Source organism: Triturus cristatus, chromosome 8 (genome assembly GCF_964204655.1).
Source record: "Triturus cristatus chromosome 8, aTriCri1.1, whole genome shotgun sequence".
Lineage (NCBI taxonomy): Eukaryota > Metazoa > Chordata > Amphibia > Caudata > Salamandridae > Triturus > Triturus cristatus.
In genome coordinates, this window is record NC_140591.1 from 835,796,035 (window position 1) to 835,811,828 (window position 15,794).

The 15,794-nt window shown below is 43.1% G+C and overlaps 1 protein-coding gene and 1 pseudogene across 20 annotated transcripts in view; one reads left to right on the plus strand and one right to left on the minus strand.

The window, feature by feature from the left end:
* The window catches only part of MCF2L (MCF.2 cell line derived transforming sequence like), a 927,044-nt gene that overhangs the window by 825,670 nt on the left and 85,580 nt on the right, over positions 1-15,794 (plus strand). For all 20 annotated transcript variants that reach the window (XM_085622295.1, XM_085622305.1, XM_085622296.1 and 17 more), the window contains one exon: positions 14,261-14,482. In XM_085622295.1, the coding sequence (XP_085478421.1) occupies positions 14,261-14,482 (222 nt within the window). The remainder of the gene's footprint in view (positions 1-14,260; positions 14,483-15,794) is intronic.
* LOC146805141 (thrombomodulin-like) lies at positions 155-6,989 on the minus strand (annotated as a pseudogene).

Here is a 15,794-nt window from a genome sequence, read left to right on the forward strand (position 1 = left end):
CACTATTTTTCCATGTATCACTTCATATGGTAAATTATTAGACGTTTAGACATTTATATTCTTCATACCCATGTTCAGAGGTAATGGATGACATGGCAAATTTGCTTTGCTGCTGTCTATACACTGCAAAAGGACTCTAGAACATGTAGCCCAATCACCTTCCTTCATCAAACTGAAACATATTAAGACAATATAAGTTTATTTTGCCCATGAAACACTTGATGATACATATTTTACGTTACAGTTTTGATTTTTTTTTTCTTCATATAATTGGGATGGCAGGTATCTAATTTTTGTCCACAAGTGCTGGATTCATGCCGAATATTTGGGCTTCCTACACAGAATAAATTCACATCACTGGTAAAGGGAATAATTTACTTAATAAGTCGTTTTATCAAAACTGGTGTGAATTTAGCTGCCACAGACCAGTGTTAAAATTCCCTCATCCAGAAGGCATTAGGTACATCACACCTTTAGATGCTATCAGATGACTAAAAATTGTCCCCATGTGAGTAAAAACATGATGCAAGTCCACAATTAAAATTTGGAACATGGTTGCAATTTGCATTCTTGAAACTGTGGATGTTGGTTCATTTCTTAATCTACAGCTGTGCACTGCAAGAAGTAGAATGCTAAGTTCTTTTTCAACGTTTGACATTGAGCACTGAATTACTTCACTGTTACACTAGTCGTTTTTAGGTCCCGCATAGACGGCGCTTGCGCAGCCTCTTTGAAACATGCTGTATTCAGTTATAGATTTGAAGCTGCATTCACTCTCCACCCCAATTTTGTATTTGCTTTTGTGACTGTGCTTTCTAAATGTTGGATTTTCATTTGTAAATAGGCTTATTAGTCCCTCCTTAGTACCTCCCTGCCTCCTAATGTCACCTCTCATGAGGACTGGCTCTTTTACTTGTGTTGTTACTCAGTAAGTTTCATTTACGGTCTGTCTGCACTATTTTCTTAAACCAGATTTTCCTACCTGCTGTTCCAGGCACACTTTTTGCTTCCTAATTAACACACAGCATTTGCATCCTGCTCATCAGAGTGTTTGAAGGGTGCCTGCTCTGTTCCCTGCACTTAACAAATCCTGCCCCCCACCCTGAATGTTTTCATTGTTGACATACTTTATCAGCACTGCACTGGTTTCACTTTTATGCTTGTGTATTTCCCAGCCCTTCTGTCCCGATTTCTGTGCTCTCTCTCCCCCTCCTGATCAGTCAGCAGGTTCCAGCCTGCCTCACAGAGAGCAAGGTCTCAGAGCAGGGGGCACTGCTGTCTGTGCCTGCCCTGCTCCTCGCAGCTGCCATAGTTGTAGACTAGCTCTGGTCCCAGGTAAGAACAGCTAGGCATGAGCTCTTTGTTTGAGCTCTTAGTTTCTATCAGCGCAGAGCCCTTTCAGAGCACCATGCTGGTTAGTTTTCACTCTCCTGTCTCCCCTCGCGCCCCTCTACCCACTCTCTCTGCTCTCCCTCCCCCTTCCAGGCACCAATGCACTTTGACATTTATACTGAGACAAGAGTGGAAAGTAGATATGGAAAGTACACACAATGCTCTCCCTGCTTTGGAGTCAACATGATGTAACCACACTTAATATACATAACCTAACTATTTGTTTTTCTTCAAAAGACTGCTTTACTCCACACTTTCTCTCCTTCTCCCATTCTCCTCCTCTTCGCATCTATTTTATTCCCACCCTCTCTCATACAACGTTACACCAAGCGCAGCACCAAACCACTCTAATCAACACCACTCTACTCTATGCGAAGCCATTCCATTATACGCAGCGCAACTCCATTATATGCAGCGCCATGCCATACAACACAAAACTGCTTTGCTGCACTCCATGCCACTCAGCTTTACTCAACACTACTCTGCTTTATTCCACACCACTCTGCTTTACTCCACACCACTCTCCTTTACTCCACTCAACGCCACTCTGCTTTACTCCACTCAACGCCAATCTGCTTTACTCCACTCAACGCCACTCTGCTTTACTCCACTCAACGCCACTCTGCTTTACTCCACTCAACATTCCTCTTTACTCTCTCAACACTCTGCTATACTCCACTCAACACTCTGCTTTACTTCCAATCCACTCAACTCCACTCTGCTTACTCCAATCCACTCAACTCAACTGCACTTTACTTCACTCTGCTTTACTCCACGCCGCTCTGCTTTACACCACACCGCTCTGCTTTACTCCATGCCACTCTAATTTACTCCTCTACAATCAACAGCACTCTTCTTTACTCCACTCCACTCTCCTTTACTCCACTCGATTCCACTCCACTCTGTTCAACAACACTCTGCTTTACTCGACTCCACGCCACTCTGCTTTACTCCACACCACTCTGCTTTACTCCACTCAACACCCCTCTGCTTTATTCCACTCAACACTCTGCTTTACTCCACTCAACACTCTTTGCTTCCAATCTGCTTTACTCCACTCCGCTTTACTCCACTCTGCTTTACTCCACTCCGCTTTACTCCACTCCGCTTTACTCCACTCCGCTTTACTCCACTCCGCTTTACTCCACTCCGCTTTACTCCACTCCGCTTTACTCCACTCCGCTTTACTCCACTCCGCTTTACTCCACTCTACTTTACTCCACTCTGCTTTACTCCATTCTGCTTTACTCCACACCGCTCTGCTTTACTCCACGCCGCTCTGCTTTACTCCACGCCGCTCTGCTTTACTCCACGCCGCTCTGCTTTACTCCACGCCGCTCTGCTTTACTCCACGCTGCTCTGCTTTACTCCACGCCGCTCTGCTTTACTCCACGCCGCTCTGCTTTACTCCACGCCGCTCTGCTTTACTCCACGCCGCTCTGCTTTACTCCACGCCGCTCTGCTTTACTCCACGCCGCTCTGCTTTACTCCACGCCGCTCTGCTTTACTCCACGCCGCTCTGCTTTACTCCACGCCGCTCTGCTTTACACCACGCCGCTCTGCTTTACACCACGCCGCTCTGCTTTACACCACGCCGCTCTGCTTTACACCACACCGCTCTGCTTTACACCACACCGCTCTGCTTTACACCACGCCGCTCTGCTTTACACCACGCCGCTCTGCTTCACACCACGCTGCTTTGCTTTACTCTACACTTCTCTGCTTTACTCCATTCCACTCTGCTTTACTCCATTCCACTCTGCTTTACTCCACTCCACTCACTCCAAGCCACTCTGCTTTACTCCACTCAACTTTACTTTACTCCACTCTGCTTTACTCCATGCCACTCTGCGTTACTACACACCACTCTGCTTTGCTCCACACCACTCTGCTTTGCTCCACACCACTCTGCTTTGCTCCACACCACTCTGCTTTGCTCCACACCACTCTGCTTTGCTCCACACCACTCTGCTTTGCTCCACACCACTCTGCTTTGCTCCACACCACTCTGCTTTGCTCCACACCACTCTGCTTTGCTCCACACCACTCTGCTTTGCTCCACACCACTCTGCTTTGCTCCACACCACTCTGCTTTGCTCCACACCACTCTGCTTTACTCCATGCCACTTTTCTCAACACCACTCTGCTTTACTCCACTCCGCTCCACTCCACTCTGCTCCACTCCACTCTGCTCCACTCCACTCTGCTCCACTCTGCTCCACTCTGCTCTGCTCCACTCTGCTCTGCTCCACTCTGCTCTGCTCCACTCTGCTCTGCTCCACTCTGCTCTGCTCCACTCTGCTCTGCTCCACTCTGCTCATCTCCACTCTGCTCAACTCCACTCTGCTCAACTCCACTCTGCTCAACTCCACTCTGCTCAACTCCACTCTGCTCAACTCCACTCTGCTCAACTCCACTCTGCTCAACTCCACTCTGCTCAACTCCACTCTGCTCAACTCCACTCTGCTCTACTCCACTCTGCTCTACTCCACTCTGCTCTACTCCACTCTGCTCTACTCCACTCTGCTCTACTCCACTCCACTCTGCCTTTCTCCACTCCGCTCAGTGCCACTCTGCTTTACTCCACTCTACTTAAGCCTGCTCAAGGCCTCTGCTTTTCTCCACTCCACTCTGCCTTTCTCCACTCTGCTCAGTGCCACTCTGCTTTACTCCACTCTACTTAAGCCTGCTCAAGGCCTCTGCTTTTCTCCACTCTACTTAAGCCCGCTCAAGGCCTCTCTGCTTTACTCCAAGCTTTTTTGAATTTATTTTTTAGTACGTATTGGGGGTAAATGTGCGCACAGTTATTTATGTAAACAATATTAGCCTTTAAACTAGTGCTTAATTTAAGGCAGGGTTTTCCGGTGCGCACCACCACAATTAATAATTAACATATACTCTTATAATTAAAAAAAAAATCACCCCAAGGGATTGAAGTGATTTTAAATAACACCACTTAAGCACATAATAAATGTATGTACATACAAAATAAATACAATTTTTGGGCCCACTTCAACTTTAATCTCCAACCATAGAATCGTCGTCTTTCTCCCTCACGCCACATCCACTCCACAATGACCTTTCTCTCACACATTTTGTTCCTTCTTTACAGCACATTCATTTACCTATCTAACCCGATCCCCTCCTTCTTTTCTGCTCCTTTCCTAATTTCTCTCCACTCTTGCCCTCGCTTACTCCTATTTCTTCTGCCTCCACACTTTCTCTCCTTCTCCCATTCTCCCATTCTCCTCCCCTTTCCTTCTCATCTGTTTACCCCCTCCCTCTCTTACACTCCTCTCCCTAGGACACATTTCACAGTGAAATTAATTGTATTTAAATTAGTCCTTAATTTTAGACTGAGTCTTCCAGTGCGCACCACAGCACTTAATAGCGAAAAAAATCACCCAAAAGTATTGAAAGTAATTTTAAATAACACCACTTAATACTATTATAAATTTTCTTACATACAAAATAAATATTCTGTCTCTTTGGTTAAATAATGTTTTCTTTCATATTTAATGTAAAACACTCCATTTATGTCAACAGTGGATGCATGGCGTTCTTTCTTTTGTTTTCAAAACCCGAGCCAGTAAGTATCCTGTTGCCCACTTGCATTGGAAGGCATTTTGATAATTATCAGCAACACCATCTTTTCTATATGGTTCATTTGTACCCAGACAGTAAACAGAACATGTACTTTACCACACACTGTTTCATTTCACAGTATGTAATGAACTTTTAGCCAATGGACTAAATTATTTCCTTGCTGGATACATTAACATCCTGCTTTCAAAACACAATTGCACTTTACTACAGGTTTCTGCTAAATGTTTGTACCATCCATACTGCAAATATGTTTATTTAACCCACAGATATTACACTTTTTTTTTAACATCTCATAAGGACATTTTCATACAGACAAAAACATTACACTCATGCTGCTAGGCCACGTCACGTTTGTTGTTGTAGGCTGCACAACCTGTGTTTTGCTTGTGCAACCCGTGACGCTGCAGAGTAGGTATTTTTTATATATTTAGAGCTGTGTAACATGCCGTTTGTTTCAAACAATTTTAGCCTTTAAATTAGTGCTCAATTTGAGCTGGGGGTTCTGGGGCATACCACAGCAATTAATTATTAATACCTGCTTTTGTTGCAAAAAAATCACCCAAACATAGTAAAGTGAAGTCAAATAGCAGCAGTTAAGGCCATAATATATGCTTTTACATATAAGGAAACTAGTTTATTTGCCCAGGACCACAGCAATACTCAAACTAATCCCCAGCTTCAAAGTTGGCACCTTTCTCCCTTATTTGGCCAAAGTTTTTTTTCATCCTAGTTCTGTAATATACTGTTTCTTTGCTAAAATTAAACTTATTTCTACTCTAGTTTAGCAATGTATATATTCACTGAAAAAACCATAGGTTTGAGGGACGTTATAGTTAGAAATTAGATTTAAAAAACCTTAGAAATTCACACAAAAAACACAGGTTTCAGGGACGGTATAGTTAGTTGAACATTTCACTCGTACAAAACCAGAGAATTTCTAATTGTAATGTGCTCAATCCTATGGTTTTTTCAATGAATTTCTAAGGGTTTTTTAATGCTAATTTCTAACTATTACATCCCTATTAAGTCCCCTTGAATCCTGAAGGGCCCACCAGGTACCTCCAGTAAGCGCCACAGAGCTGCTTTGCAGAGAGGTGTTCCTAGGCCATACCCCTTTTTACACCACGCTGCAAACGCGGCTTCTGGCCAGGTCCCGGGGGCACTGCCAATTAATTCGCAAAGATCCCGCAGCCCCGAGGACCCCCATCTCCCCGGGGATATGTAAATTATGTAAATTATGTCCGCAATGAATGCCTGCACAGTGCTGGCATTGTCTTTCTCAATGATGTACCCCGGAGGCAGCGGCAGGACACCATGGTATGCGGGTCACACTTCACCGGGCACTTGCTGCTGTTGCAGAAAATCTGCCACTTGCTAGGATCGCGAGAGTCTACGGTGTACCCCGGGTCACAATCACACCTGTAGATGCCAGGCAGGTTACTGCAGTTCTGTTCACACACCTGGCCGTAGCACTCATCGACGTCCTCACACTTATCGGACATGTCTTAGCCTGGGTGGCAGAGGCAGTGGAAGCCCCCCACTGTGTTCTCGCACTGCTGTTCGCATATGTTCTTGTTCACCTGGCAGTCGTCGACGTCGTGGCAGCTGGTGCCATCTTCGCCGAGTTCGTACCCTTCCTGGCACATACACTGTGGCAAATTGTTGGTGGTGTAGAGGAACCAGAGCTGGGCGCACCCATGGCTGGAGCAGGGGTTGGGGGGTAGGACGCATTGCTGTCCCTCTTTAGCCAGCTCCAGACCCCAGGGGTAGGTGCAGGTGGCAATGCCAGTCTCCTCTCGACAGCTGTGGCTGGAGCCTCCGTTCTCCACCTCGCAGTGCCAGGGGCCTGGGCTCTGGGAAACCCATCTCATACTGCTGCTGTCCTGGCCTCGGCAGTGAAGCTCAAATCCATCAGGGGAGATTGAGGCCACCGTGTCAGGGGGCAGCGCCATGAAGTTACTACCATTAGCACTGAAGTGGCTCTGCTCCATGCACTGCACCACCCCCGGACCAGCTATGAGGGGGCTGGCATGGCGGAGCCTCCCAGCAGCAGCAAGAGGGAGAGCCGGGTGAGCAGCATCCAGCGGAAGGCAAGGCACTAGCAGCGAAGGGTTCAGAGAGTACCATTAGAGCAGGCGCTACAGTCAAAACTGTGTCCCGACAGAGAGCTCAAGTTTATAAAGTGCCAGCTCTCCCTGCATGAAGGAAGGGAGGAAGGGCAGGGAGGAAGCGCAGCAGCGGGGCATATGTGAGGGAAAGGGGGTCTGGCAGACAGCGGTCCTCCCCGCTCCGGTGTCCCCATCCAGCAGGCAGCATAGGACCATAACTGCACGGGAGTGACATCACGGTGGGCGAGAGTGGGCAGACCTCGGACACTGCATAACGGATCTGCCCTGTGAGTAATCCCAAACTTCCCACCGCCTGGTGAACTTTGTTGAAAGTTAGAAAGGATTGCCGAGTTTCGTCTGCTGTAACAGCGTGAATGTCACAGAGGCATTCTTCATGTGGAAAAAAGCGGTAAAACATTCAAGGCAGGCTTTTCGAACAGCAGGCAGGGGCCATACTTCACGTGCTACAGTATGCCTCTTTTATAAGATATACAGCATATTGCCTCAGAGCAGCTGATGAGGATAGAACATGTACAGAGATGATCCCACAGAGACAATCAACACCTCAGGCTTCACAAACGTCCATGCTGAACAAATCTAACATCTTACCCCAGTCACAGATCTGGGTTTCATTCATCGTTTTTTTGCTCACCAGGTCACCCCAGTTTGGACCCAACCATAAATAGATAAGTCTTAACCCTGCTCCCAATGGCTACAGTCCTACCCAAACTGCCCAGCAAGGTCCTCCCTAGACTGGCACAGTGAGCAAGGGACCCATGCCTGGGTCCCTCCCACTTAGGGCAAAAAGAACAGATGGACAGAATGCTGAACAAATCAAAGATTGACCCCCAGTGACAGATTTGGCTTAAACCTATCATTGTTTCGCTCACCAGGGCGCCCAGTTTGGGCCCTACCATATGCAAATCAGTCTTGACCCTGCTCCTCATGGGAACAGTCCAGTCTGAACTGCCAGGCAAGGTCCTCCGTTGTGTGTGTCTTCGTTGTTGAGCAACCTTTGCCTGTATTATATCGGCCGGTCCAGGTCGGGAAGGCAGCACAGCCACATAACTACAGTGGACTGTTGATTTCCGATACACGGGAATCGTTATAACAGGATGACAGGAGCAAGCATTATATAACTGGCCAACGCACTGGAGGCTCTATGGAGAGCTTGAAAAGAATTGTTTTAAGGCAGAACCCATCGGGGTAATATTTTAACGTGGGGACCACAAGTCCCACAAAGCAATGAATAACAAGAGCCCACCAGAGGGCGATATAATGGCTAATCAGGGACTGATTCTCCACCCATCTGCAGGTAAGCAAGCCACCCGTGAGCAAGAAGCAGGAGCTCTGAAACGCATTGGGTGAGGCGACAGAAATATCCAGATACGCTTGCTGGTTTGCAAAATAAAGACTCTGCTATGAAAGCTGGGGTCTGCCTGTCATTGTGTGCATCTTCATTGTTGGGCAACCTTTGGATGTATTCACTGAAAAAAACATATGTTTCAGGGACGTTATACTTAGTTGGACATTTCTCTTGTACAAAACTGTAGAAATTCCCCTGTTATAGTTAGTTCAGCTAAGTATAACTCGCGCACCCGCAATGCACTTCTTTTTTTAAAAATATATTTATTCAAGATTTTTTTAACAACAGATTTTAGCCCTCCCCCCGACCCCCTCCCTCCAGGTCAGACAGGTATACATAAAAATAATTAAAAAAACAAAGAAAAAGCAAAGGATATTGATACATTTGTATATTCTTACATCCAGATCTGGTTGCACATTAAGCCTAAAGTTCATTCCGTATTGCCACCATTCTGTTAGAGGGGTCCACATTTTTAAACCTCTTTTTCGTTGCCTAATGCCCTTTCGTTTATAGATGGCAATTTCAATATTTGAAATGGCGAAAAATCTTGCTAACCATTGTTGGAAAGTCAGGGCAGTAGCATCCAGCCACGATGGCGCAATACACAACCTGAAGACAGCCATTGCTATAAAAATAAGTTCATGCCCTATTCTAGCGTTTCCAGGATCTGTTGCCCCTAATAGAATAACACCACTGGATCAAACTATCGTATCCTGCACCATTGTAGATAGGAATTTCCCTATCTCTTGTTTGAAAGATGTTAGTCCTTCACAGGTGGAGAAAATGTGTATACAATTAGCATTGTAAAGCATACATCTAGGACAACATGTACTCTTACCACTTCCCCATTTGGCTATTTTATCTGGTGTATAATACAGAAAAAAGTAGGTTTAGAAAAATTGTGCTTGGAGTTTAGTTGACATTAAGATTGTTTGCGACATTTCATAAGCATAGATAAACTCCTCATTTGAAATTTCTGCTTCTCTAACCATTTCTGTGATATTCTCTCCATATCATCTGGAAACATAACATTAATGCGTGAGTAAATACCCCCAATTGTGTTTTTAGTGCCAGATAAAAGTATTTCTACTAGATTCATTTTTTCAACCCCCCCCCCCCCGCCTACCTTCCATGACAAAAATTTCTAATTTGCATGTATTTGAAGAAGTCCCGCCAATCTAATCCAAATTTGTTTTTTAATTCTTCAAAAGAGCAAATCCCAACGGAGGAAAAGAGACAACCAATCTGAACAATTCCTTTCTCGTGCCACTAATGTATATAACTATCATTAAAAATTTCGGGCAGTTCTGGGTTATTCTTCAAGGGGGTATAACAAGACAGTCTCCCTATACCGAGCATTTTCCTGATAGTCTTCCAAACCTTGAATCCACTAAATAGTGTTTTAAATGTAACTTTTTTGTGATAGCTGTCGTGCAAATGTCTCCACCAGTATCCTCTGCTCTCGCTACCTAACAGTAATTGAAAAATAGAAGAAGTATAGGTCTCTCCCTGCATCCCTTCCCGGTTATTCCGGAGTAGCTCAACACTGTACAATAGCACGGTTGCCCAATAATATGCCTTCACGTTTGGAAGAGCTAATCCACCTCGATCCTTCTGAAGAGTAAGAAACTTATAGGCCCGACGAGGTTGTGAATATGCCCAGATAAAACTAGACAATATCAGTTCTATGGATTTAAGCCAGGATGGAGAAAATTCTAGGCAAATAGCTCTAAACATATACAAAATTTTTGGGGAAAAAACATTTTAATTGCATTCGCTCTTCCAATAATAGAGAGGGGTAAATTGTCAAGGCGTTGGAGATCTTTCTGCATTATAGCAATCATTGGTCTCAGATTTACATTAACCAAATTATCCAGATCGGATGTAATCCAGACTCTTAAATAAGTAGCCAGTTCCACAACTCGAGCATCCCTAAATTCACTGATTCTCCACCCATCTGCAGGTAAGCAAGCCACCCGTGAGCAATAAGCAGGAGCTCTGAAATGCATTGGGTGAGGCGACGGAAATATCCAGATACGCTTGCTGGTGTGCGAAATAAAGACTGCTGTGAAAGCTGGGGTCTGTCTGTCATTGTGTGCATCTTCATTGTTGGGCAACCTTTGGATGTATTCACTGAAAAAAACATAGGTTTCAGGCACATTATAGTTAGAAATTTGCATTTTAAAAAAACATTGAAATTCACAGAAAAATCCAAAGGTTTCAGGGACGTTATAGTTAGAAATTAGCATTTAAAAAAACATTGATATTCACTGGAAAAAGCATATGTTTCAGGCAGGTTATAGTTAGAAATTAGCATTTAAAAAACCTTAGAAATTCACTGAAAAAAACAGAGGTTTCAGGGACGTTATAGTTAGTTGGACATTTCTCTTGTACAAAACTGTAGAAATTCCCCTGTTATAGTTAGTTCAGCTAACTATAACTTGCGCACCCGCAATGCACTTCTGATGACGTCACATATTACATAATTCATGACATGGTCAGTGACATCACTGATGACGTCATCCACGTGAGAATCATATGCACCTCCTCACACTTTAAAATAACCTTTGATACACCCACTGTTAAATACAGACTACCATTTTCGAAACCATCGACACACCAATACCAGTTACTACATGCACACTCACTGATTCCTAGGTTTACACACACACATCCACTCATTCACACATAGAATTACTCATACATACAGTCACTCATCAATACAACACTATCATAAGCACTCGTATACCTATACAGACACTCACATGCCACCACTCATCCATAGAGTTACTCACACACCTAGTCAGTCATGCAAAGAATAAATCACACTTCCATTTACTGACCTATGCAGTCATACACACACCACATCACTTATTCAAACAGAAACACATACTTACTCTCTTAACCAATCACTGATTCAAGTACACACTCATCCATACATCCACTCTCACAATCACTGACTCTTACGTATAGTCATTTATATACTCCAACTCTCACATACTCTGCCTTTTACATATGTAGTTTACTTGGACATGTACCACTGAGCCATCCATTCTTTCACCAACACACCCATACGAGCACTCACCCACCCATACAGCTGTTTGCACATGCACTCTTGAACCCATGCACCCAGTGAATTAACCACTCACACATCTATGCACAGAGTTACACATCTCTCACCCACCCACACACACACACTCAGGCACCCATACAAATCCTCAGGCAACCAGTCAATAGCCCATATACACACACACACTCATGTAGCTACTGACCAACCCATGCAGCAGCTTACACAACAACAGAGACTGATACAGACATTCACACAGTTTAGTCACTAACCCATGCATTCAGTAACACACGTTTAATCACTCACTTATACAATCAGTCATGCACCTACAAAATCTTCTATCCACATACTTATACACCCACTCATTCCTCAATACACCTTGGCATATATATATATATAAAACATAATTAAACTTTACAGAAACACACGGTCACTGGATGATGTCATCAGTGATGTCATTTGAGATGTCATAAGTGATGTCATCAGTGATGTCACTGACCATGTCATGAATGATTTAATATGTGACGTCATCAGAAGTGCATGGCGGGTGCGCGAGTTATAGTTAGCTGAACTAACTATAACGGGGGAATTTCTATGGTTTTGTACAAGAGAAATGTCCAACTAACTATAACGTCCATGAAACCGCTTTTTTCAGTTGATACGACTATCAGACGGGTGGATATCTCACATCGCTTATTGGAATAATTCCGACCTATTGCACGTAATTGGAGTTTTATGACTTGAGACATGAAATTGATCTTTGTACATTAAATCCAAGCCTTGAGATATCCCAGGGGGGCGAAACGTACGTCGGCTGCTGCTGATTTCTATGGTAATGAAATGGAATACATAAAACAAGCAATAGGACCTGATTCAACAATTGTGGTGGAGTTTTTCTAAAGGACATTCATGTTGACTGGCTTAACCACATATCATTGAAAATTGGATGATAGCTACGATTGTTTGGTGTGCTTTGGTATTTTTTGGTTGGATATATATATATCGCCCAGCAACGTTCCACCAGGCGGCCGAACTCTCAGCGGGTGCCTCCGTGCGACGGGTGAGGTCATTTGTTGCACAACAACTACGGTAAGAAAAGGGAGGGGTCTTTCAAAATGGTTTATTAGGCAGACGCGTTTCGGTATAGTACCTTCCTCAGTGCCTTCAATCATTTAAAATATCTGCACTGCTTACGGTCCTTTTAACAATGGCCACCCCATTGGTAGGGCTATCTCCAATCAGGAAACAACAGCATTCTTTGTGCATCGGCATGTATCACAAGAGAAGAAAAAGGAGCCTCAATGTCTCATAATGCACCATCAGTTGATGGAAAATATTTGGTTTGTAGCCACTTTTCTGTTCATGTCATTTCCACTGGTAGCCACTTAATCTCACGTTTCACAGCTGTGCATTTCTCCCTCGCTACCACTGTTGTAATTTCGCACCGTTCCTGCTGGTGTCCCCCACATGGTCGGTGCACCACAGACTTGTATAGTCCGCCCACCCGAAGGCTGGCATGCTCTGGAAGCGGCGGTTCAGGCACGCCAAACACATCCCAGCAACATTCCACCAGGCGGCCGAACGCTCAGCGGGTGCCTCTGTGCGACGGGTGAGGTAGTTTGTTGCACAACAACTACGGTAAGAAAATGGAGCACTCACAGGGTCTTTCAAAATGGTTTATTGGGCAGGCGCGTTTCGGTATAGTACCTTCCTCAGTGCCTTCAATTATTTAAAATTTCTGCACAGCTTACCGTCCTTTTAACAATGTCCACCCCATTGATGGGGCTACCTCCAATCCGGAAACAACAGCATTCTTTGTGCATCGGGATGATTCGCAAGATTTTTTTTCTTTATTCTGCGCAATGTTGGTTTTTGGCGTGCTGTATAATGTGGTGTTCTGTAATATGCGGTTTCTTTTACAACACCCAGTACTAAAAGTAATCTGTGTTATACTAACCATTTAGGTTACACTATATATTGCTTTTCTTTGCAGTGTTTTATAACTATGCAGTTACATTATTTTTACACTATAATAACTATAACATATTTATGTAGCAAACCCATAGGAATCTTTTAGCCACATATGACACTGCACCCTGCAGCATGGCTTTGAAAAGAACCATTTGCAATGCAATAGGTCTCACATTTGTTAAAGTTAGAGCTATTGAAGTTAAAAATGACAATGTTTTTTACTTTTGCTTTTTTATACCAATGGCAATAGCACTATGCAATTATAATTACGCAACTGTAAATAAAAAACTTAGAACATAAAAAACATTGTCAGTCTCAACATCAACAGCTCTTACTTTAACAAATGCGAGACCTATTGCATTGCAAATGCTTGTTTGTTTAACTGTTGTGGTGGAAAATTTAACCACGTGTGCAGTGGACTATCACCTCTGCGAGGATGTTAGAATTTCTGGAATATTCTGCACTGCTGAATTCAACTAGTGATAACAATGAAACCATAGCTGGTGGTCAGGGCAATTGATTAGTGGCTTGACTTTACTTCGGTTTAGTAAAGATTTTTATGAGCCCTCCTAAAGATCATTTATGAGCCCAATCGAAGGAGAGTACTTGACTCAAGATTCCAGAGTGAACACATTCTTTATTCATCTCTTGTCTCGTAATAGACTTTTTTTCATGCTGCATGCTCTGCCCACATACTGCATCAATCATATTGCATTCATTTGTAAACATCTCTTGTTTTCTTTGTCTTAGGGAAACCTTAATGAACTGGGAAAACTGTTGATGCAGGGATCTTTCAACGTGTGGACTGAACATAAAAAAGGGCATTCAAAAGTGAAGGATCTGGCTCGCTTTAAACCAATGCAAAGGCATCTGTTCCTCCATGAGAAGGCTGTTCTGTTCTGTAAGAAGAGAGAGGAGAACGGAGAAGGATATGAAAAGGCGCCTTCATACAGTTACAAGCATTCCTTAAATGTGAGTGCTTAGTGCAAATAGAAATTTGAACAAATCTAATCAAAGTGGTTGGTATGTGCTAGGGGGCATTGAGTAATACAATTTGTAAATTAGGTGGGATATTTTCATATCTCCGAGCCACATTGATTATTGTTATTTTCAGCACACGTTACCAAAACGTTCAATGAAGAATTTTTGTGAGTGTGAAAGCACTTAGTGTTGAAATAAGCGAATACCTCACTGTTAACACATCTAACTCAAAAGAACATGGACTGAACCGTGATTGAGTGCTTACTGAGTTGGTGCCTTAAATATTCCTACCCTTTCCTAGTATAAATGCTAAAAGCCATTTGTAGAAAACAATAATGGGAGTCCTAGTAACCCAGTGGTTAACATCGTAATACATCTTTTACAATGCATTTACATTTATGACAAGGTAAGTTACAATGCTTTACATTTACAGTGTATTGTATAAGAGTTTAAGGTAAGAGCTTTTTAGGGTTTAGGGATGCGTAGTGGTAAAGTGTTGTAAGGTGTTTTTAGGGTTCAGGGGTGAGTAGCGTTAAGGGGCATTAAGGGTTTTTGAGTTCAGGTAAGGAAAGCATTAAGGAATAGTAAGGGATTTGTAGGGTTCAAGAGTGGATAGTGTTAAGGGGTAGTAAGGGATTGTTATGGTTCAGCGATGTTTAATGTTAAGGGGTAATAAGAATTTTTGGGTTCAGGGAAGGATAGCACAAAGGGGTAATACAGGTTTTTTTTTAGGGTTCAGGGTTGGGTAGCGTTAAGGAGTATTAATGGTTCTTTAGAGTTCAAAGAAGAGTAGCCTTTAGGGATAGTAAGGAGTTTTTTTTTAGGGTTCAGGGAAGGATGGCATTTAGGGGGTAGTACGTTTTTTAAAAATGTATATCCATCTATATTTAGATATAGGTGTATGGATATCTATTTTTATATATCTGTATATGTAAAGATATACATCTTTATATCTATATATATATATATATATATATATATGTTTCTATCGATATAAATATATATATATTTATAAATATATATATATATAATGTGTGAAAGAATGTGATGCAATGTGTGATTGTGGGTGTGGTTTGCATGGTAATGGATAAATGTATTGTTTTGATGTGAATGTCTTGTAAGCATTCTCTTTGTTGTGCATCCATGGTAATGTCATGCGCGTGTGATGTGCATAGTATTGTACTGACATATATTCCTAGTAGGACTAGTTAAAGAAATTGAAGCAAAAGTAGAACTGTGCCAGGGAATATTTTGAAACACAGGGAGGCCATTCTAAGTTATCTTAAATGTGAATTAGTTTATG